Genomic DNA, 20,759 nt, shown 5'->3' on the forward strand with positions numbered 1-20,759 from the left:
ACAAATATTTTCTATTACTTCTTATACTTTTCCACTGTATACTTGAAATATTTCACAATTTAAAGACCATCTCTTAAGTTGTCTCCCCCTCCTTCCTACTTACATATTCTTGAGAATGTTGAAATATCTTTATTTCAACACTGACATCAGATTCTAGATCAGCGCTGTCCAATAGAACATGTGAAATGTGGCTAGCCCAACTCAGCAACTGAATTTTTTATTTTATTTAACTTCACTTAAATTTAAATTTTAAAAGTCCTAGTTGGTCATCATATTGGACATGTGCAGTTCTGGAAGGAAAAGCTGTAGAAACCAGCATATTCCTCCGGGGCTGTCAGAGACAGCGCTGAACACTCTAATCTGTGTTCTCAGAGAGCCTCAGGGTTAGCTGCTCAGTTGTGTCTGACTCTCTGCAACCCCACAGACCGTAGCCCACCAGGCTCCTCTGTCCATGGGGTTTCCCAGGCAAGAACACCGGAGTGGGTTGCCATGGCCTTCTCCAGGGGATCTTCCCAACTTAGGGATCGAACCTAAATCGCCTACATTTCGGGCAGATTCTTTACCATCTGCGCCACCAGGGAAGTCCAATTTGTGTTCTATACCTGAGCAAAAATCCTCTTTAACAGTCTTAGGAATTAACGAGCCAAGTGTAAGATTTTCTGAAGGAAGTGACATCCTCAGTGTCTATGTAGGACGTAGATTCCTCCTTCTGCAGCCTTCTGGCTTCCACTTGTCCTTTTCCAAATAAGACGTGCCCTTCCTCCTCGCGTGTGAGAGCCGCCCCCTGGCTGGCACTGTTGTCCGACAGTTATTAGCTCTTCTCTAGGCCAGACTCCACCCAGTCCCTGAGGTCATCAGTCAGTGTCTCTCTGTTTGGAAGCAGATGGACAATTCAGGAGCCAGCGATGGGCCCTTAGACATTTGGCTGGTTGCTGAGTGTTTAATTATGTCTCCGCAGACACAGGAGGGAGCCCTCATGTATACGTTTAGCTTTTTAAGGGCTGGTCTTGTTAATGGCCCTGGTGATAAATTGAGTAAGTCTTATTGGAAGGAGATGATTAACAGGAAAACAGAGTGTCTAAATGGGATCCGAGTTGGTTTGGAGGGCGGCATTCTTTGCTTTGTTCTCAGAGGACGCATCTGCTGTTTAAAATCTAAAGGTCCGGGCTCAAGTTCTAGGTGCTGAAACCCGGGAAGCCTGCCGGGCCTCCTGTGTCTGGGGGCCACCCTGTGCAGTGGGGAGGGTGCTTGCTTGCAGGACACGCATGTGGTTGGGAACAGAGGTGGTGTTGCAGGCCACTGCGTCTGCCCCAGCAGGGTCCAGGAGCTGCCGTAGTCGCGTAAGGGTTACTGGGAGCCAGAGACGCGTGCAAGTTGACAGGTGCCGGAAGAGGCGTTCTCTGCATTCCCCTTACTGCCCAAAGGGAGACTTTTCTAAAAGAATTCAACTTCCATAAATCCCCCTTTATGGGAAGCTTAGAGGGGGAGGGGGGCACATCAGGAAGAAGAGCTCCTGTCACCTGAGATGAGAAGTTGCAGACTTCCCTACAGCAGACCTTACTTTCCAGCAGTTTCTTTCATCTACATTTGTGGCGTTCGTTTCTCCCTGCTTACTGTTCCTTGAAATCCTAACTCTTTCCTCACGTGAAGACGGTGTATAAGCCCCACATTCTGTATAAACCGCAGATATTTCTGGGAGGTCTGACAGTTGTCTAACTAAAAATGAGCTTTGAGCGTGCCCTCAAAGCTTCACCTTGAAACAGCCTCTTACCCCATATAAACAGTTGTTGTTGTGGTTCAGTCACTAAGTCATGTCTGACTCTGCAAACCCATGGACTGTAGCCCATCAGGCTTCCCTGTCCTTTTCTGTCTCCCGGAGCTTGCTCAAACCCATGTCCATCAAGTCGGTGATGCCATCCAACCATCTCATCTTCTGTTGTCCCTTCTCCTCCTGCCCTCAATCTTTCCCAGCATCAGGGTGTTTTGCAGTGAGCCAGCTCTTCAAATCAGGTGGCCAAAGTATTAGAGTTTCAGCTTCAACATCGGTCCTTCCAATGAATATTCAGGACTGATTTCCTCTAGGATGGACTGGCTGGATCTTCTTGCAGTATAAACAGTAGGCTTTTGGAAGAAAATCTTTTAAACAAACAAACAGAAAAGCTGTAACTCGATGGCAGAACTTTCCCAAACTTTCGATCTCTGTCCTATACCTGACCTGTCCTCTCAGCCCGAGAGGAGGGCTGCTCTCTGGGAATCTCTGGGAATTCCCGCTGCAGCTCACAGAGGCACCTGGACGGTGGGCCTGCCTGGGTCCTTGACATGGGGTCTCACTCTTTACAAAGTGCTGGAGCTCGCGGGCGCCATATGACCCCTGACTGCACAGCAGGCTGTTTTGAAGGGTATGAAATGGTCAGAAGTGGTGTGTGTGTTTGTATGTGTGTGTGTGTGTGTGATGAGAAGCCCTGTGCTCACAGAGAGAGTGAAAGATGGGGCTCCCGGCCACTCACTGTTGTCCTTGAAGAAGGAACATGGTCTGAAGACGCTGCTCTGTTAAGTAGGATTGCTGAGAATCAGGCTCCCCTGGTGGTCCAGTGGTTTACAATCTGCCTTGCGCTGCAGGGGAAATGGGTTCGATCTCCGAGCTGGGAAGACCCCACCCGCTGCGGAGCACCTAGCCCGGAGCTGCTGAAGCCCTCGGGCCCTGAGCTTAGGCTCCAGGAGAACCCTTGCACGGCAGCTAGAGGGGACCCCCGCTCGCTGCCGCTGGAGAAAGCCCACGTGTAGCAGCAAAGACCCAGAAACAAAACCTTTTATTAAACTTAAAAAAAATATACATAGAATCTACAGTGCCTCCCCGCTGCCTTTAAAAATACTAAATGTGTCCCTTCCAGGTGGATCCCATCAAACCCAGACAGTCCCCCGGGACCTCGCCCACCTTCCCAGCCTGGGGCCGTCCTTTCCCCAAGGCCCGTCTGTGTCTACAGGCCGCATCTGCCCTGAGAGGTGCCTCTTCCCTTTTCACATGGGCCCTGGGAAACCTTCCTCAACCTTTAAACAATGGATCACTTAGAAAGGCCCTTCCTCATGCTGCAGGTAGAATTCTCGGCTCTTGAGAAGTTGCCGTTCTTTGAAAAGTCCCCAGCTTTCACAAGAGGTAGAAGCTTTTTCAGAGGTTGGTTTGTTTCACAGTTACCTGGAACTAAAGGGGTGTTTGGGAGCAGCCCCCGCCGCCCCGGGGCTGTTGGGCCGCATCCCGGAGTTGCTGTTGCTTGGAGGCGCTGCGCCGGGCGCTGGGGAAGGCGCTGGGAGCCCGCCTCGGTCACCGGGCTGGTCAGAGCATCCTGCACCCTAAAACGGGCAGCGTGAGCGTGTTGGCCACCAGGCTGGTCTGGAGGGTGGAGAGTCCACCCATGTCCTCGCTTGTTCCCCCCACTGCTGCCTCTCCTGGACAATGCTGTTCCCGTGGGGAAGGGGCAGCCAAGCAGGTGGACTCGCAGATACAGGCCTGGGTAACCTCAGGCCTGCAGAGAGGGGCTGGCCTCGGGGCGGGTGTCCCCCAAGGTCCTGAGCTGGAAAAGCTGAGGCTTGGCCCCAGAGGACTGGGGCTGGGGCTTGGGAAGCCGGTGCAGCTGGCAAGGGACGGTCAGCATCTCCCCATCAGGGGCCTGGTCCACACGTCGGGGAGAAGAGGGCAGGGGAAGGAACGCTGGTTTCATTTTTATAAATCGGGGCAGGAGCTAAAGGACACGGATCCTGGTTGCAGGAGGCTGACTTGGGTTTTAGTCGTGGTGGGAAAGAGGGCCACACAGCTGTCCTGGCACCTTGGGGTGACTGGACGCTCTGTCCCGTGAGCCTTCCGGCCCCTCTGCGGGCGTGCTGGCGGGGCAGGCCTGGGTCGGTGGTGAACGCTGCCCTCCACATCCTGGCCGCAGCCCCTGAAGGTGCTGCCTCGGGTAGCAGATGCCCAGTGGGAGCTGTGAGGGTGGCTGGGGGGCAGCCGTGACGAGTGGGCTGCCAGCTCCCCTGTGGTCGGGGGTCCTTGCATCTAGAGGACCCTCCCGCCCATGTGGGAAGGGGCTCAGTAGACACTGCAGGCCCTGGCGTACCAGCTCATGGGCTCCCGGGGAAACACGCGCCTCCTTCGTGTTGTGGTTTTATCTCAGCGTTTGCTGAGCATCTGCTCAGTGCCGGATGCAGTGCTGGACGTGAAGAGGGGCCAGAGGGACGCGGGCTGGTTGCTCCCACGACCTCTGCGGCCTGACTTTCCCTGTGAGCGATTCCAGCCAGCCGGCAGACCTGGCCCAGCTGTGTTCCCGGTGACCCAGACAGGGATTTATCTCCTAATTGAATTTAAAGGCCTTTGAACAGAGCGGGCAAGCTGCGATCTGCCACAGGCCCACCCTCACGCCAGGCCAGCTTGGCACGCTTCTTACCTGCCTGGCATTCGACTCCGCCTGCCCCGCTGGGTGTTCTCTGAGCTTCCTTTCATCTGAAATAGGCTGACGGTTGAACTTCTTTGCAACTGCAGGTCTTTATGCCTCTGCCTGCCTTGCCCTTGGGATACTGGGAGAACTCTTCTTCAATGGGAAAAAAAAATCACATGTATGGTGATGGGAACAAGCAAGCATCCAGTCTCCCCAAGGCCTGCAGGCCAACTGGCGCTGTAAGCTGTGCGGCCTTGATCTGTGTTATTTTCAATACGCCAGCGCGGCAGTTTTGTTGTTGGTTGGTGTTCAGTCACTAAGTCATGTCCAGCTCTTTGCAGCCCCATGGACTGCAGCACACCAGGCTTCCCTGTCCTTCACCGTCTCCTTGAGTTTGCTCAAACTCACATTCATTGAGTAGTGACGCCATCTAGTCTCATCCTCTGTCGTCCCCTTCTCCTCTTGCCCTCAATTTTTCCCAGCTTGAAGCCTTTTCTAGTAAGTCAGCTCTTCGCATCAGGTAGCCAAAATATTGGAGCTTCAGCTTTAGCATCAGTCCTTCCAATGAATATTCAGGACTGATCTCCTTTAGGATGGACTGGTTTGATTTCCTTGCAGTTCAGGGGACTCTCAAGAGTCTTCTCCAGCATCACAATTCAAAAGCCATCAATTCTTTGACGCTCAGCCTTCTTTATGATCCAACTCTCACATCTGTGCATGACTACTAGAAGAACCACAGCTTTAAATAACCGTGCAGACCTTTGTCGGCAAAGTGATGTCTCTGCTTTTTAGTATGCTCTCCAGGTTTGTCATAGCTTTCCTTCCAAGAAGCAAGTGTCTTTTAATTTCGTGGCTGCAGTCACCATCTGTGGTGATTTTGGAGTCCAGGAAAAGAAAATCTCTCTGTTTTCACTTTTCCCCCATGTATTTGCCATGAAGGGATGGGACTGGATGGCATGATTTTAGTTTTTCGAATCCTGAGTTTCAAGCCAGCTTTTTCACTCTCCTCTTTCACCCTTATCAAGAGGCTCCTTAGTTCCTCTTTGCTTTCTGCCATTAGAATGGTATCATTTGCATATCTGAGGTTGTTGATATTTCTCCCAGCAAAATGCTGCACAGGGGACCTTACTTAATCTCAGGGTTAAGAGGTATAAACCTCTCCCTCCAGTGTTGAGAATGCTTGGTTCAGGATGCTGAGTGTGGTCCCTGAGTCAGCAGCACCTGCATCACCTGGAAACATGTTAGAAACACAATATTGAATATTAAATATATTCAATAAATTCAATAAAGACTTTAAAAATGGTCTACATTAAAAAATTGTTTAAAAAATGTAGACATGAGAGAAATGGGAAGGTAAGAAGAAGAGAAAAATAAAAAAGGAAGACCTTGTTTAGAAAGACTACCTTGCTAAGAATTCCTCCCTATTTAGGAAAATTATGCCAAAGACTAGAGGATGTTCACTGTTACCAGGTATTATACAGTAATGATACTGTGACCTCAAGTTGAGATATATTTACCATAAACCCAACCCCCTAATTTCCTGATTGCTTGTCATGCTTGTAAAGTAGCAAGGCCAGCAATGCCAATGCAGAGAAATAAACGCCGGGTGATCCTCCCGGGGAGCTGTGTGCCCCTGATGTGGGGCACGGTTGGACGTTTTAACTTAGGCCTCCTCTCTTCGGCCACATTCCTCTGAGGTTCCAAATCTGACGCCTCTGGGGCCTCTGTTTGCTTGCATGTCTCATCTAATTATGGAAACATGTGGCTTAGACCCATGGAATGGATGATACCAAACAGCACGAGCATTGAGGATGTCACTTTGGAACCGGCAGCTGGAAACCTGGGTGGCGATTCCTAAACTCTGTTCTGGACGTGAAAATCGCTCACTCTGTTTCTGCTCCTTCACTCGGCTTGAAAACACTCAGCAGACCCGAAATGCCAGGATTTCAGTGGACTTGAGCCCGTTCTGATGTTGCAAGTGACTTCTCGGGTTTTTCTCCTCCTATTAAATAACTGGTGAAAGTGAAGTCACTCAGTTGTGTCTGACTCTTTGTGATCCCACGGACTGTAGTCTACCAGGCTTCTCTGTCCATGAGATTTTCCAGGCAAGGGTACTGGAGTGGGTTGCCGTTTCCTTCTCCAGGGGATCTTCCCAACCCAGGGATCGAACCCAGGCCTCCCGCATTGCAGGCAGACACTTTACTGTCTGGGCCACCAGGGCAGTACGGTATTAATAACTGGTGGTACGGTATTAATTGAAATGCTTAAGCGTGTACTGCTGAACGTCAGCCACAGGTTTTAAACAGAAGCATTCCCTGAGCAGACTAGTGAACACTTAAATCCTTCTCCCTCCTTTTGAGTAATTGCAATGTTCATTCAAAGCAGCATAGGGTGGTGGAAAGAATCCATTATCTGGGAAGGACAGTGGGCTGTGTGGCTCGTGCCTCGCAGCTGGCTTGGCGGCGGTGTCTCCCCAACCTGTGATCAGCGGGTGGCTCTGTGAGCCACGTGAGATCCCGTGTGAGACGGGCTCCTGCAGGTTTACTGATGCGCCTCAGCCGCCGTGACCCTGACGGGCTCCGTCGCGGGGCTCTAAGGCACGCGGAGCGCAGGCATCGCCGCTGGACCCGCCAGGAAGAGCCTGCCATGCCGTCCTCACGTGACTGACGCCCGAGCCCCGTGCCGGCTTTGTCCCAGGCTCTGAGCAAGGGCCGTGGGCATCTTCAGGTGGGCCCGGCCCCAGGAGCTGAGATCCCGGCGGGTCCCGCTGAGAGGCCAGAGCCAGCGGGGTCTCTGCTTGGAGGCCTTCCTGCAGCAGAGAGTAGGGGCGGACACACGGGGGCGGGGGCACGCGGCTGCAAGTCCTGCTTTGTTCCCTCCTTAGCTGTGTGATCTTGGACAAGCCACTTCATCACTCTGGGCTTTAGGGTCCTCTTGTGTAAAGTGAAAGTCGCTCAGTCATGTCCAACTCTTTGCCACCCCATGGACTATCCAATCCATGGAATTCTCCAGGCCAGAATACTGGAGCGGGTAGCCTTTCCCTTCTCCAGGGGATCTTCCCAACCCAGGGATCGAACCCAGGTCTCCCGTATTACAGGTGGATTCTTTACCAGCTGAGCCACAAGGGAAGCCCAAGAAGACTGGAGTGGGTGGCTTATCCCTTCCCCAGCAGATCTTCCCAACCCAAGGATAGAAAAATGAATATTAAAAACAGCACTTAAACTAGTACATGCTGGGTCACATATATGTCTCTCTGTGACCCCATGAATTATAGCCCTCCAGGCTCCTCTGTCCATGGAATTTTTCAGGCAAGAATACTGGAGAGGGTTGCCATTTCCTTCTCCAGGGGATCTTCCTGACCCAGGGATTGAACCCACATCTCTTACATCTCCTGCGTTGGCAGGAGGGTTCTTTACCACTAGCACCAGCTGGGAAGCCCACTTAACGCTAGACTCCAACATAAACTAAAAAGTTTTTTAAAAAAAAAAACTTCATTGGTGATATTACATCAGGAACGTGTGTTATAATTGATGTAGTTTCATGTTCTTTGTCACTGAATATTTGATGAGAGTCCAAACAGCAAACACTTAATTGAAGTTAAGGAACAAATCATTGTGTACTGACTATAACAATTTTGTGGCTTGATAAAAATAATTTACTGAATTGCTATCTTTTAAAGGACAGTGTCTGTAAGATACTGTGCCGGACACCATAAAATTGACAAACCAGGCGTTCTTCTGAAAAACAGAGCAAAATCAGTACCTCCATCAGAGAGTTGGGCAGATGAGTGAGTTTCATACGTGAAAAATGCCCACCGACGTGTTCAGCCCCAGGGAAGGGAGAGCCTGCCTCAGCCCAGCGCTGCAGATCCGGCGGGCGGCCTGGCTGGTGAGCGGTGCGGTTCTTCCGCATTTGAGCATTAAACGTCTGCATCAGCGCGTCTGGCAGACACTGGAACGTGATTTGTAGGAAATATTGATGTTTCTATATTTTTTATTTTCTTTTCCTCTAAGTGGAGGCAGTTTTAACTATTCCACTGGGTTGCCAGGTCCTAAATTGAGAGGAAAAGGAAGTTTTCCGGGGGCAGGGAAGATAATCGCAGCCTTCTGCGCTCACGCCCTCGAGTGCTATTTGAGTCCCCATGACTGGCGATTTCGGACGCTCCTGCTATAATAAGGAATTCCACAATGACATGTGGCAGGTCTGTCTTCCGGGGCTCTGGGGCCCCCGTGTCCTCAGCCGGGATGGTAATTAGTGAGGGGAGTGTCCCCTTCTGGGCCAGCGCGGTGAGCGGCAGGAAGCAAGGGAGAGGAGAGGGGCCCGCAGGTGTCGGGGGGCAGCGGCCAGGGAGCTGCCCCCTTGGTGGGGGGGCGGGGGAGGAGCCCAGGCCCAGGGGAGCAGCAGCACCCCCGGGTGGGGGGCGGGGAGGGGGCCGCTGTCCTCCTCTGGCAGTTTCTCTGCAGCAGCTCCTGAGCCGCTGGGCTGGTGACAGAGGCGGCTGGAGGACGGGGCGCAGGAGCGCGGTGGAGGACCGAGCGCAGGGTGGAGGACGGGGCGCAGGCGCGGAGTGGAGGACGGAGCGCAGGGTGGAGGACGGGGCGCAGGCGCAGGGTGGAGGACGGGGCGCAGGGTGGAGGACGGGGCGCAGGCGCAGGGTGGAGGACGGGGCGCAGGGTGGAGAATGGGACGCAGGCGCGGGGTGGAGGACGGAGCGCAGGGTGGAGGACGGGGCGCAGGGTGGAGGACGGAGCGCAGGGTGGAGGACGGGGCGCAGGCGCGCAGTGGAGGACGGAGCGCAGGGTGGAGGACGGAGCGCAGGGTGGAGGACGGAGCGCAGGCGCAGGGTGGAGGACGGGGCGCAGGGTGGAGAATGGGACGCAGGCGCGGGGTGGAGGACGGAGCGCAGGGTGGAGGACGGAGCGCAGGGTGGAGGACGGGGCGCAGGCGCGCGGTGGAGGACGGAGCGCAGGGTGGAGGACGGAGCGCAGGGTGGAGGATGGAGCGCAGGGTGGAGGACGGAGCGCAGGGTGGAGGACGGAGCGCAGGCGCAGGGTGGAGGACGGGGCGCAGGGTGGAGAATGGGACGCAGGCGCGGGGTGGAGGACGGAGCGCAGGGTGGAGGACGGAGCGCAAGCGCAGGGTGGAGGACAGGGCGCAGGGTGGAGGACGGGGCGCAGGCGCGGGGTGGAGGACGGAGCGCAGGGTGGAGGACGGGGCGCAGGGTGGAGGACGCGCGTCTGCACGCGTGGCCTCTGAGCGGCTGCACCAGGCCCGGTGGCCCTTGGCCGGCGCACCCCTCCGTGGGGAGGGCCGAGTGCCCCGCAGTGCCCTGTGCTTTGACGGACTTCTCGTTCCGCGCCCGGCCTGGGCCCGAGGTCGGCAGCGACGACAGCCTGGTGCGGCACTTAGACGTGCGTCGCTGTCCGGCCGATGGATGTCGCCGACTTCGAGGGCCAGGAGAGGCAGGGCGGAGAGCGGGCTGTATGGGCCCCGCCTCCCCCGCCGGGCCCACGGCCGCCTCCTCTTGCGCAGGCGCACTCCTGCGTTACTGCAGACCCCCGCCCGGAAAAACCCCAGAGATTCCGAGACCCGGGAACACCGTGTGATCTCAAGAAAACGTCGACCCCCCGCCTTCCTGCAGCAAGTGCACGAGAAGTCTATTTATACTACATTTAAGAGAGAATGAGGGTCGGGAGCGCCCGTGTGCAGCCCTGCGCCAAGCCTGTCTCGGGAGAACCGTCCGCCTGAAGTCCCCACCCCCCCACCGGCTGTGGGGACTTGGGGCTCACGCTCTGCTGTTCGCCTTCCTCTCCTCACCTCAGAAAAGCTGATTTCTCATCGTCCAAAAGGAACATGTGATTTATGGCAAACCCGAAGTGCCTGCGGTTCTTTGATAATTGCTTTTTTTTTTCCTTTAAACATCTTTACAGCCACCCTTCAGAGCACAGTTGCTTTCAGGCAGTTTGGAACGAAGTCCTGGTGAGTCAGGCAGAAGGTCGTTGTCTGCAAGTGTCATCTGTGTGCCCTTACATCAGATCGCTGTGTTTTTCCACTGCCCCAGCAGGAAGGCTGGAACACCGAGGATCTGCTGGAATGCTCTACGTTTTGCTACCTGAGAGAAAGTAACACCTCTGCTAGCATTCCTGGCGAAACAGCAGCCCTGGAGAGGTCCGGAAATGATGTTACTTATTCAGCTCTGGTAGCTGTGTGTCCGGGAGGCAAAAACATTTCTCCTGCCGGGGGTGATGCGTAACGGTTTGGGGGACACAGTGAGCCAGCGCGTCTCCGCCAGGCATCTGGGGATCTCGTTACAGTGCAGACGTGATCCTGTGGGTCTGGGCGGAGCCCCAGGCTCTGTGTCTCTAACGAGCTCCCTGGTGGCGCTGCTGCTTCCGCCCGGGTAGCCAGGAGTTAGAGACTCGCTCGGGCCGCTCGGGGAGAGCAAGGAGAGACCCTCTAGAAGGCGCACCCTGGCAGTGTAACCCTAACAGATGTGCTGGCCACGGCGAGGAGAGAGGGTGGAGTAAGATTGTGGAATCACGCACGTCGAGGGGCGAAGCGCCTTTGTCATCCACAAACCTCGACCCAGGTTCCGGAAGTTACCTGTGACCCTAGGTGTGTAAGCATGTAACGTAGATTGATATGTGGGATCAGACGTCCCCGAGGGATCCGGGGGAACCACGGCAGCTGCAGATGTTTGCTTACTGCATCGTGAAATTAAAGAGCCAGGCAGGGAAGAGGAAAACTGCCAGCCGTGTGCAGGGCCCGAGGATGTGAAGCGGTGGTTACTTCTCTGGCTTTGTTTGTAGGTTACCCGGGTGGCCGGGTGCTGGATTTTCTCATCTGATCTTAGCCAGTGCGGAGCCTCAGAGCATCACACTTGCCCTGGCTGATGCTGAGTTCTGGTTTCCATAGCAACACATCCTCTGCTCTTGCTTAATACATGAAAACTAGAACTTGCCACTGTCAGTCTTTTCTAAAAGACCCTGATCTCCTTCTTATTTTTAAGCGCAGAAATGCCAGATCTGGGGTGAGTACCCAAGCCACGCTAGGAAGTAATCCTTTACTGAACCTGACCCCGGCCCTGAAAGTTACAGCATCACAGTAAACGGCCAGGAGAGGGCTGTTTGGTCCCGTTTTCTTCATTAAATGGCAAAGGTTCTTTATCTGCTGCAAGGCCAGGTTTCTCTCACCCACGGACAGCTGTGAGGGTGACCTGACCGTCTGCGGCGGGGCGAAGATGGAGACTGATGGCTCTTGTTTCTTCCGTGTGTGAGCTGGTGGAGGTGTTGGCTGGCACAGCGCGTGGTCCTTGTTAGCGCCGATTCTGTCCTTGTGACCAAATGTGATTCGCCTGTGCCCCCCTCATCTGCTTTCCTTCTTACTGCCTTTTTCCCTCTGACCTCCACTCTGACCTCTGGACAACCAGCGAGGGGTCTGTAGCCACTGACCTGCCATCTCTGGGGACAGAGGTGTGAGGAGGGGTGTCTCCTGAGGGTCTTTCTTCTGCTTTTTTAAGAATCATTTTAACTACACTTTAAAAAAAAAAAAGCAAACTTTAGGGACTCCTGCAAATTGTTGAAGAATAGCAAACAGACTCCATGCTCTATAGGGGGGAACATGTATCAAACCTAGCTGGATGTTCTAGTATTGGGGACCTTTATTACAGGAGTTCATGCAGTGGGTGGACACTGGTTGTCACTTGGATGCTACAGTTCAAGGTTTGGGGACCATCTTCCTTATTCAAGTTCAGATTAAGAGCATAGATTCTTGCAAACAGGAGGGACTGTGATGACCTTGACATTTATTGAAGGCAGGCACTGTGTTTTTGGAGCTTCACAGGTGAATCAGACCTGCCCCTGCTGGCAGAGCCCTCATCTGAGAGGGCTGCGTGAGAAGCCCAGGGTGGGGGTGGGGGGGGTTCAGTGAGTCCCGCCCTAGGAGATGCAGTCTGCTTTATGGTTTGCTTCCTGTCTGGTTCAGAAGAAAGGCCGGATGTGGCTGGTCTGATTTAGGCTCACGTGTAAGCGGGTTGCCTGGAACTCAGGGTCCAGCGGGAACTGGGACACACGGCGGGCGGTGAGGTGGGGGTCTGGAGGACTTCTGAGCGGAGGTGGGGAGGGTGCAGGGCAGAGGCAGAGGAAAGGGCAGCAGAGGGCTGGGGGCCCCGAGTGATGTTGCACTCAGTCTTCATCTGAAGCAGCAGCAGCATCTCCTATCCCGGGGCCGGCCGCTCTCCATCCCTACGTTCTTCTGCCAAGACTTGCCCTGCGACCCTTCATGCTGGGGACCCAAGCTCATCCAGCTGTTAAAAAATGAGTGTCTGAGCCTGAAGGGGAGCGGGCAGGCCGGGCGCTCACGGCTCTCTCGTCCCTTCTGTGTTCCAGGAATAGAACTGTGCCCCCCGGGGAAGCGATTCATGATCACGATGGTGGCGAGCTTCGTGACCACAGCGGGGCAGTTCCTCATGCCCGGGCTGGCCGCCCTGTGCCGCGACTGGCAGGTGCTACAGGCGCTCATCATCTGCCCCTTCCTGCTCATGCTGCTCTACTGGTCGTGAGTACCCGCCACCCGCCCGCCCGCCCCAGGCCCACACGGCACCCAGAGTCCCCGCCCGCCCACCCCGGGCCCAGACGGCCCCCAGGTCCAGCTTGTGGTTTTTAATGAGGGGATTTCTCTCCTTTTTAAAAAAAATTTCCTCTTCTAACTGTTTCATCTTGGAAAACATTCTAACATACACAAAAGCAGACGGAGGAGCAGGACGAGCCCCGGGCGCCCCCTCTGGCCCCATCATCTGGCCGGGCTTCCCCGATGCTGGGTGTTCTGACATGGCTTTCCCGAATGGGCTTCCGAAGGGCAGGGTCCCGTGTTGGGAGGAGGAAACCTGGTTGACGATGTCCAGGAGAGATTTAGCAGAGCCCCTCCCCGTCTCCTCTGGGTGAGGGTTGGGCGGACTCCGGCCCACTATCTGTGTCTGTAAATAAAGTTTTATTGGAACACGGGCCCTGCTCACGTGTTTCCACCTCTGTCATCCATGACCACTCTCACACCATGCTGGCAGAGTTGAGCAGGTACGACCGAGACGATGTGGCAGAGTCAGGCGCGTTTACTCTCTGGTCTCCTGCAGGGGTTTGACCGCCCCTGTCCTGGACGAGTCCACTGGGGCTTTTAGAACCGTGTGTCACTTTTAGTGTTTGGCTTCCTGACTTTAGGGGAAAAAAACAACTGAACACACTGGCCTGGGGGTATAACTTGGTCAACTAGAGGCTTTTAAGCTCCCCAGGGGATTAATGTTTAGCCAAAGTTGAGAAAATGCCGCCCTTCGATAGAGATGTTTACACAGAAAGGGAGCGTTGTACCTGTTCCGGAAAAGCCTCTTTTCTCTCTTTCCTTCCCTCCCATCCCGCTTCTGTGCCAAACTCCACCCCCGCCCCAGTCCAGAGTTTGAGACATCAGAGAGATTTTTACCAGCTCCTGTGTATCTGTTATTTAGTTACTAATGAAAACTAGTTTCTAGCCAGAAGTCAATTGTGTCTTTGCTTAAAGTGTTCACTGTGGCCGAGACAGCTATTAATTGGGCTTCCTTTTCAAAGATGCCAGAGAGGGGAAGAAAGCGGCAAACTTTCAACTTAGTAGGCTGGCCCATCTTCGCCTGGCAGGAGAGCCCCCAGCAGAGCAGTGCTGTGAGCTGGACTCAGGTGGCTTTCCTCAAGAGCCGGGTTCCCGCTCAGGGTGTCCGCAGAGTCGGGCAGCGGTGGGGAGGAGGCCAGATGAGGGAAGGGCCACCCGCCAGGAGGCCGCCCTCGGGCCAAGGCCAGCCTCCCCCGCCGGCCCGGGCTGGATGGTTCTGCTCCCGCAGGAGCCCGCGCGTCTCAGGACCTCCTGCTCTTTCCGGCAGGGCTGTAAGAGGCGAAGAAAGAAACCGTTCCCCAAGGCAGGATGGAGTGGGCAGCCCCCTTTGTATCACCTGAGGAGGCCTTTCCTGCTCACTCTCTTGCTTCTCTCCAGGGCTTGGCTTCACTTGGCTTGGAATTTCAGGCCATTTCCTTATTTAACACTTGTTCGCCTAGCACTTGTGCCAACACAAATGGCAAACTCTGTACAAATAGTAGATGTGTCAGGCTGGGCATTTCATGGCCCCATTGAACAGAAGGCAAAACTGAGGACACCCGCAGGCCCTGGAGCCAAGGGTGCTATCTACTGCCCTCAGCCTCGGTGCCTCATCCCTGACCTCCTTACCACTGAGAGGAGCCCACTGCCGCGGCACGTCCACTCTGCAGTCAGGAATCCGCCCCCCCACCCCCACCCCATGGAGGCTTCCCTGCCTTCATGGCGCCCAGGGGCAGTGGTGCTATCTGCCAGCCCTGGGGGCTGGAGACCTGGGCATCCACACGGCCTCTCGGAGACTCAGATGCCCGCGAGGACAGGCAGCAGCGTCTCCATCACCGCCAGGCTCCGAGGCTCCAGCCAGGTGCTGCTCCCACCTGTCACAGGTAGGAGGACACACCTGATGGGGAGAACTGGCCGAGAGGGGTTTCCTGGAGCCGGTCTGGGGGCCCGGCTCCCGGGCCAGATGCTAGAGGGTTTATCTTATTTTTTATTTTCAATTTTAAAAATACCTGAGAATTTAATGACAGGCAAGGTTTAAAAAAGTTCATTTATGTGAATACATAATATTACATAAATATTCTGTGAATATTTATATGAAAATTCACATGAAAATACATGGAAAACTCAGCAGTGGCCACAGGACTGAAAAGGGTCTGTTTTCATTCCAATCCCAAAGAAACGCAGTGCCAAAGAATGCTCAAACTACCACACAATTGCACTCATCTCACACACTAGTAAAGTAATGCTCAAAATTCTCCAAGCCAGGCTTCAGCAATACATGAACCGTGAACTTCCAGATGTTCAAACTGGTTTTAGAAAAGGCAGAGGAACCAGAGATCAAATTGCCAACATCCGCCGGATCATCGAAAAAGCAAGAGAGTTCCAGAAAAACATCTATTTCTACTTTACTGACTATGCCAAAGCCTTTGACTGTGTCGATCACAACAAACTGTGGAAAATGCTGAAAGAGATGGGAATATCAGACCACCTGACCTGCCTCTTGAGAAACCTGTATGCAGGTCAGGAAGCAACAGTTAGAGCTGAACATGCAACAACAGACTGGTTCCAAATAGGAAAAGGAGTTCGTCAAGGCTGTATATTGTCACCCTGCTTATTTAACTTATATGCAGAGTACATCTTGAGAAACGCTGGGCTGGAGAAAGCACAAGCTGGAATCAAGATTGCCAGGAGAAATATCAATAACCTCATATATGCAGATGACACCACCCTTATGGCAGAAAGTGAAGAGGAACTAAAGAACCTCTTGATGAAAGTGAAAGAGGAGAGTGAAAAAATTGGCTTAAAGCTCAACATTCAGAAAACTAAGATCATGGCATCCAGTCCCATCACTTCATAGATGGAAAAACAGTGGAAACAGTGGCTGACTTTATTTTTCTGGGCTCCAAAATCACTGCAGATGGTGATTGCAGCCATGAAATTAAAAGATGCTTACTCCTTGGAAGGAAAGTTATGACCAACCTAGACAGCATATTAAAAAGCAGAGACATTACTTTGCCAACAAAGGTCCGTCTAATCAAGGCTATGGTTTTTCCAGTGGTCATGTATGGATGTGAGAATTGGACTGTGAAGAAAGCTGAGTGCCAAAGAATTGATGCTTTTGAACTGTGGTGTTTGAGAAGACTCTTGGAGTCCCTTGGACTGCAAGGAGATCCAACCAGTCCATCCTAAAGGAGATCAGTCCTGGGTGTTCATTGGAAGGACTGATGTTGAAGCTGAAACTCCAGTACTTTGGCCACCTGATGCAAAGAGCTGACTCATTAGAAAAGACCCTGATGTTGGGAAAGACTGAGGGCAGGAGGAGAAGGGGATGACAGAGGATGAGATGGTTGGATGACATCACCGACTCGATGGACATGGGTTTGGGTGGACTCCGGGAGTTGGTGATGGACAGGGAGGCCTGGCGCGCTGCAGTTTATGGGGTCTCAAAGAGTTGGACACTACTGAGCGACTGAACTGAACTGATGTGAATACGTTAGAAAACCTAAAAATGTTCTTTGAAACATGCAAATGTAAAAACAAAACTTGATGGTGCAAAGGGCACCCAGGGTGCTTTGATAAGTGAGGAGTGTGTGCAGACAGACAGACGGGTAGCGTCTCGATGTACGGACGCCATGTGGTTCCTGCCCGGGCACCCCGGCTTTGAGGTGGACCCACTCCACCCCGGGTCAGCTGCTGTCGTGGACGTCAGGGCCCCCGAGGCACATGGTGCGCGTCTGGCCTGAGCGGCGCTGGCAGATCGTAGCTGCTGCTATTACCGTTGTCACACCCTGCTTCCAGGGGTGCAGGCCTGTGACTGTCCAGGGGACAGTCGAGGGAACCGCGGTCCACCTCTGCCCACAGCCCTCCGCGGATCCGGAGGCGTCACTGGCTTTTAAAGGCCACTAAAGGGCGCCCTCATTTTTGTCCCCTGATGACCACCCTTCCGCCCCTCTGCTGCTGGAGGAGCTTCGTCACTCCTGAAGCATGAACTCGCCTCTGGGGGAGGGCAGGAGCTGCAGCCAGCTGTTGGTGACAAAAATATTGAAAGTCACTCTTTAATTTAAGAACCAGTATTTGTATGCAGTCTGGGCACCTGGCAGCGTGCCTGGTGCTTTGGAGCAACTCCGAGGAGCAGAGGCCGTAAACCAGAGTCCATCCTGAAGGAAATCCACTGAATGTTCATTGGAAGGACTGATGCTGAAGCTGAACCTCCGATACTCTGGCCACCTGATGTGAAGAACTGACTCACTGGAAAAGACCCTGATGCTGGAAAAGACTGAAGGCGGGAGGAGAAGGGGACGACAGAGGATGAGATGGTTGGATGGCATCACCCGACTCGATGGACTTGAGTTTGAGCAAGTTCCGGGAGATGGTGAAGGACAGGGAAGCCTCGCGTGCTGCAGTCCTTGGGGTCCCAAAGAGTCGGACACGACTGAGCGACTGAACCACAGCAAAAGCAGAGCACATGATACCGATATCATGTGAGCAGGAGCGTGGGCACGTCTGCCTGGGGTGCGCTGGGGGCGCTGTGTGTGTGTCCGTCGCTCAGTTGTGTCTGACTCTGCGTGACCCCTGGATTGTAGCCTGCCAGGCTCCTCTGTCCATGGGAGTCTCCAGGCAAGAATACTGGAGTGGGCTGCCATTTCCTTCCCCAGGGGATCTTCTCCACCCAGAGGTCAAACCCGAGTCTCTTGCATCTCCTGCATTGGCAGGTGGATTCTTTACCACTAGCGCAGCAACTGAGCGAGGTTCCCGGCGAGGCCGCTGGTGAGACAGCGCACCCAGGCTTCTTCAGGGAGCACACCACTGTACGCACACACACACTCTCCCGCCGCGTGGAAAAGCAGGTTGTCATGGAGGGGAGCCTCAGGTGCCTCCCGCGAGGAAGGTGCACCATCAGGTGTGGCGACTTGAACGTGTCTTCAAATTTTCAGGAAGCGCTTTTCCGGAGATCAGTCCTAGGCTCCTGTATGCAAGGCTGTGTTAACCTGATATTCTCGGATTAGGTCCAAGATGGTGGTTAGTGGGATTATCCCTGGTTTTAGCTGGAGAGACCAGGGCATCAAAAAGCTTCTGTAAAAACACTCACAAGTGTGGAGAGCCATTAAAAGTTGGTTTTCGAGCGTCGGTGGTTCTCAGAGAGCAGGCTGGGCCAGCACTACCACAGGGCCTCACCCCAGACCTCCTGGGTCCGGATGTCCAAGGGTGGTTCAGGAAGCCTTCCAGGGAGGCTGTCAGCTCGAGTCCCGGGGGCTGCTGCATGCCGGGCTGCCCCGTGAGAAGGAGCACCCAGCCGTCCGCTTACAGGACGAGGGGCCTGGTCCAACGAAGATGCTGACAAGGTGTCAAAGGGGACACGTGTCGGCTGAGGACAACACACCCTTCTTGCAGGAAGGGGTTCTTGGTTCTGCCGAGCATGAAGCAGGTGCCATCCGTGAGGGTCTGCAAGATGCCACGCGGGACCTGCTGCGCAGCGCAGTTCCTGTGGGTCATCTCAGACGGCGGAAGTCGTAGGCATTCCTGGAACCGATAGAAGACACAAAAGCCTCGGTACAGAATCCAGCGATTTTATCTGCGCTGTGAGAATGTACCCCCACATGCAAGCACGTCTGGGAGTCTCCAGCTGTGGCCCCTGGTGGCAGCTGCTGGGACGGCAAGGTCCCACCTTGCTCACCTGCCCCGGCACCTGTGTGTCCCTCACCCCGCAGGAAACCTGGGCGTGGTCTCCCTTCACGACCCCCAGGCTCCCAGCCACGCCCCTGCATCGAGCGGGGTCTCCCTGAGACTCGCCTGATGGACGCGTGGCGTGAGCTGCCTTGAGAAGGTTCAAGACACGTGAAGGTACGGGATCATCGACCGAGCACTGCGCAGTCACCGAGACTGCGGGATGCGTCCAGAGAGCAAGAAGGGAGTCAACCCCGCGGGAACACGGAGGCCTGAGAGGAGGCTCTCCCGGCCCTGGGAGCAGCGAGAACAAGCAGTCTGTCCATTCCTCAGAAGGAAGATGAACCTTGACACCACGGTCATCCAAGCGGGCTAGCCTGGGGACTCTCTGGGAGAGGAGAAGCACTTAAACCCTTCGGGCACATGGTATGTGCTAAAAGCAATCTTAATTTTTAAAAATTTCAAGAAACAAGCCATTGTAAAACATTTGAAGGGCCTCATGTTAGATAAATATCCTGAAAAAAATTAACAATTCCAATAGATAAGCGCTCCTAAATATTATTTGGCTCTTTTAAATATGGTCGGAACTATTCTGACCAGAATGATACTGATTTTTAACATTTCTTGAGGGTCTGCTCTGAGTCAGATGCTGCCCGGCACTTTCTACGACTCAGACCCTCCGGAGGAGGTTCCAGGGCGGATGGAGAAACTGAGGCAGAGAGCGATTGGCCCAGCTCTGGTCTGCTGGCCGAGGTCAAGGCCCGCAGTGACTCCCGAGCCGGCATGAGGACCATACATGAGCATCCCAGCGTTTGTTCGTCTTGCCCACTCACACCAGGGGGACAGAACACCTTCCTGCATCAAGAGAAAGTTTATTTCAGCATGTATGTGTGTCTGTGTGTTAGTTGCTCAGTCGTGTCTGACTCTTCGTGACCCCCATGGACTGTCGCCCGCCAGGCTTCTCTGTCCATGGGATTCTCCAGGCAAGAATACTGGAGTAGATTGTCATTCCCTTCTCCAGAGGATCTTCCCAACCCAGGGATAGAACCCTGGTCTCCTGCACTGCAGGCAGATTCTTTACAACAGGGGGTCGAAATAACACTATGCAGACGTAAAACAAGGGCCTCAGGATGCCCTGCGCACCAGGACAGAAACCCAGTTCAGCTACAGCGTCCCCGGAGGTCAAGCCCCACAGGACGACGTTTTCCTCCCAGGAAAGTGGAAGAAGTGAGTCATAAAAGACCCATCGCCTCTGGGAGCTTGATTGACTCTGCAGTGATTATTTGTACAGGTTGTCAGATAGTTAATTTAAGGAGAGTTTCAGGAAACTTGCAACAACAACAAAATGTTTTAGTCAAATCCTATGTGTGTGCTCAGCCATGTCCGACTCTTTTGACCCCATGGACTGTAGCCCCCCAAGCTCCTCTGTCCATGGGATTTCCCAGGCAAGAACACTGGAGTGGGTTGCCATTTCCTTCTCCAGGAAATCATCCTGGCCCAGGGACTGAACCCACTGCATCTCTTGCATCTCCTGCATTATTGGCGGGTGGGTTCTTTACCACTGTGCCACCTGGGAGACCCATCAAATCCTATGTATGCGTGTGAAAGTCACTCTGTGTGTCTGACTCTTTGCGACCCCATGGACTATACAGTCCATGGAATTCTTCAGGCCAGAATACTGGACTGGGCAGCTGTTCCTTTATCCAGGGGATCTTCCCAATCCAGAGATTGAACCCAGATCTCCCACTTTGCAGGCAGATTCTTTACCGTCTGAGCCACCAGGGAAGCCCCACGAAATCCTGGTTGTCTGTAAATTATCTGGATGGGGAAGGTTAGGTAATATTGACAAAGGTGAACACAGAAACAAAAGCTGTAAGCCGATGTCAGTCGTAAGCACCTGATGAACAGATCAGAATGCTCTCTAAATTGGGGTTTGGGGGATTTGCTGATGGGTGGAATTTTCAGGAGCCCTCAGGCTAGAGGCAGCCCCATTTTTGCCTTCTGAGTAGGCAGAGATTATGTAAAATAATAGGAAGCCCTGCAGTCAACTGAAACGTTTCC

The 20,759-nt window shown here is 53.8% G+C and overlaps 1 protein-coding gene across 4 annotated transcripts in view; it reads left to right on the plus strand.

Annotated features, from left to right (window-relative positions):
* The window catches only part of SLC22A23 (solute carrier family 22 member 23), a 129,838-nt gene that overhangs the window by 84,980 nt on the left and 24,099 nt on the right, over positions 1–20,759 (plus strand). For 3 of the 4 annotated variants that reach the window (XM_061147716.1, XM_061147717.1, XM_061147718.1), the window contains one exon: positions 12,812–12,980. In XM_061147716.1, the coding sequence (XP_061003699.1) occupies positions 12,812–12,980 (169 nt within the window). Of the gene's footprint in view, positions 1–12,811; positions 12,981–20,759 lie in introns of those variants that run through there. The other variant, XM_061147722.1, reaches the window with a different exon arrangement.

The sequence above is a fragment of the Dama dama genome, chromosome 7 (assembly GCF_033118175.1).
Source record: "Dama dama isolate Ldn47 chromosome 7, ASM3311817v1, whole genome shotgun sequence".
NCBI classification, from domain to species: domain Eukaryota; kingdom Metazoa; phylum Chordata; class Mammalia; order Artiodactyla; family Cervidae; genus Dama; species Dama dama.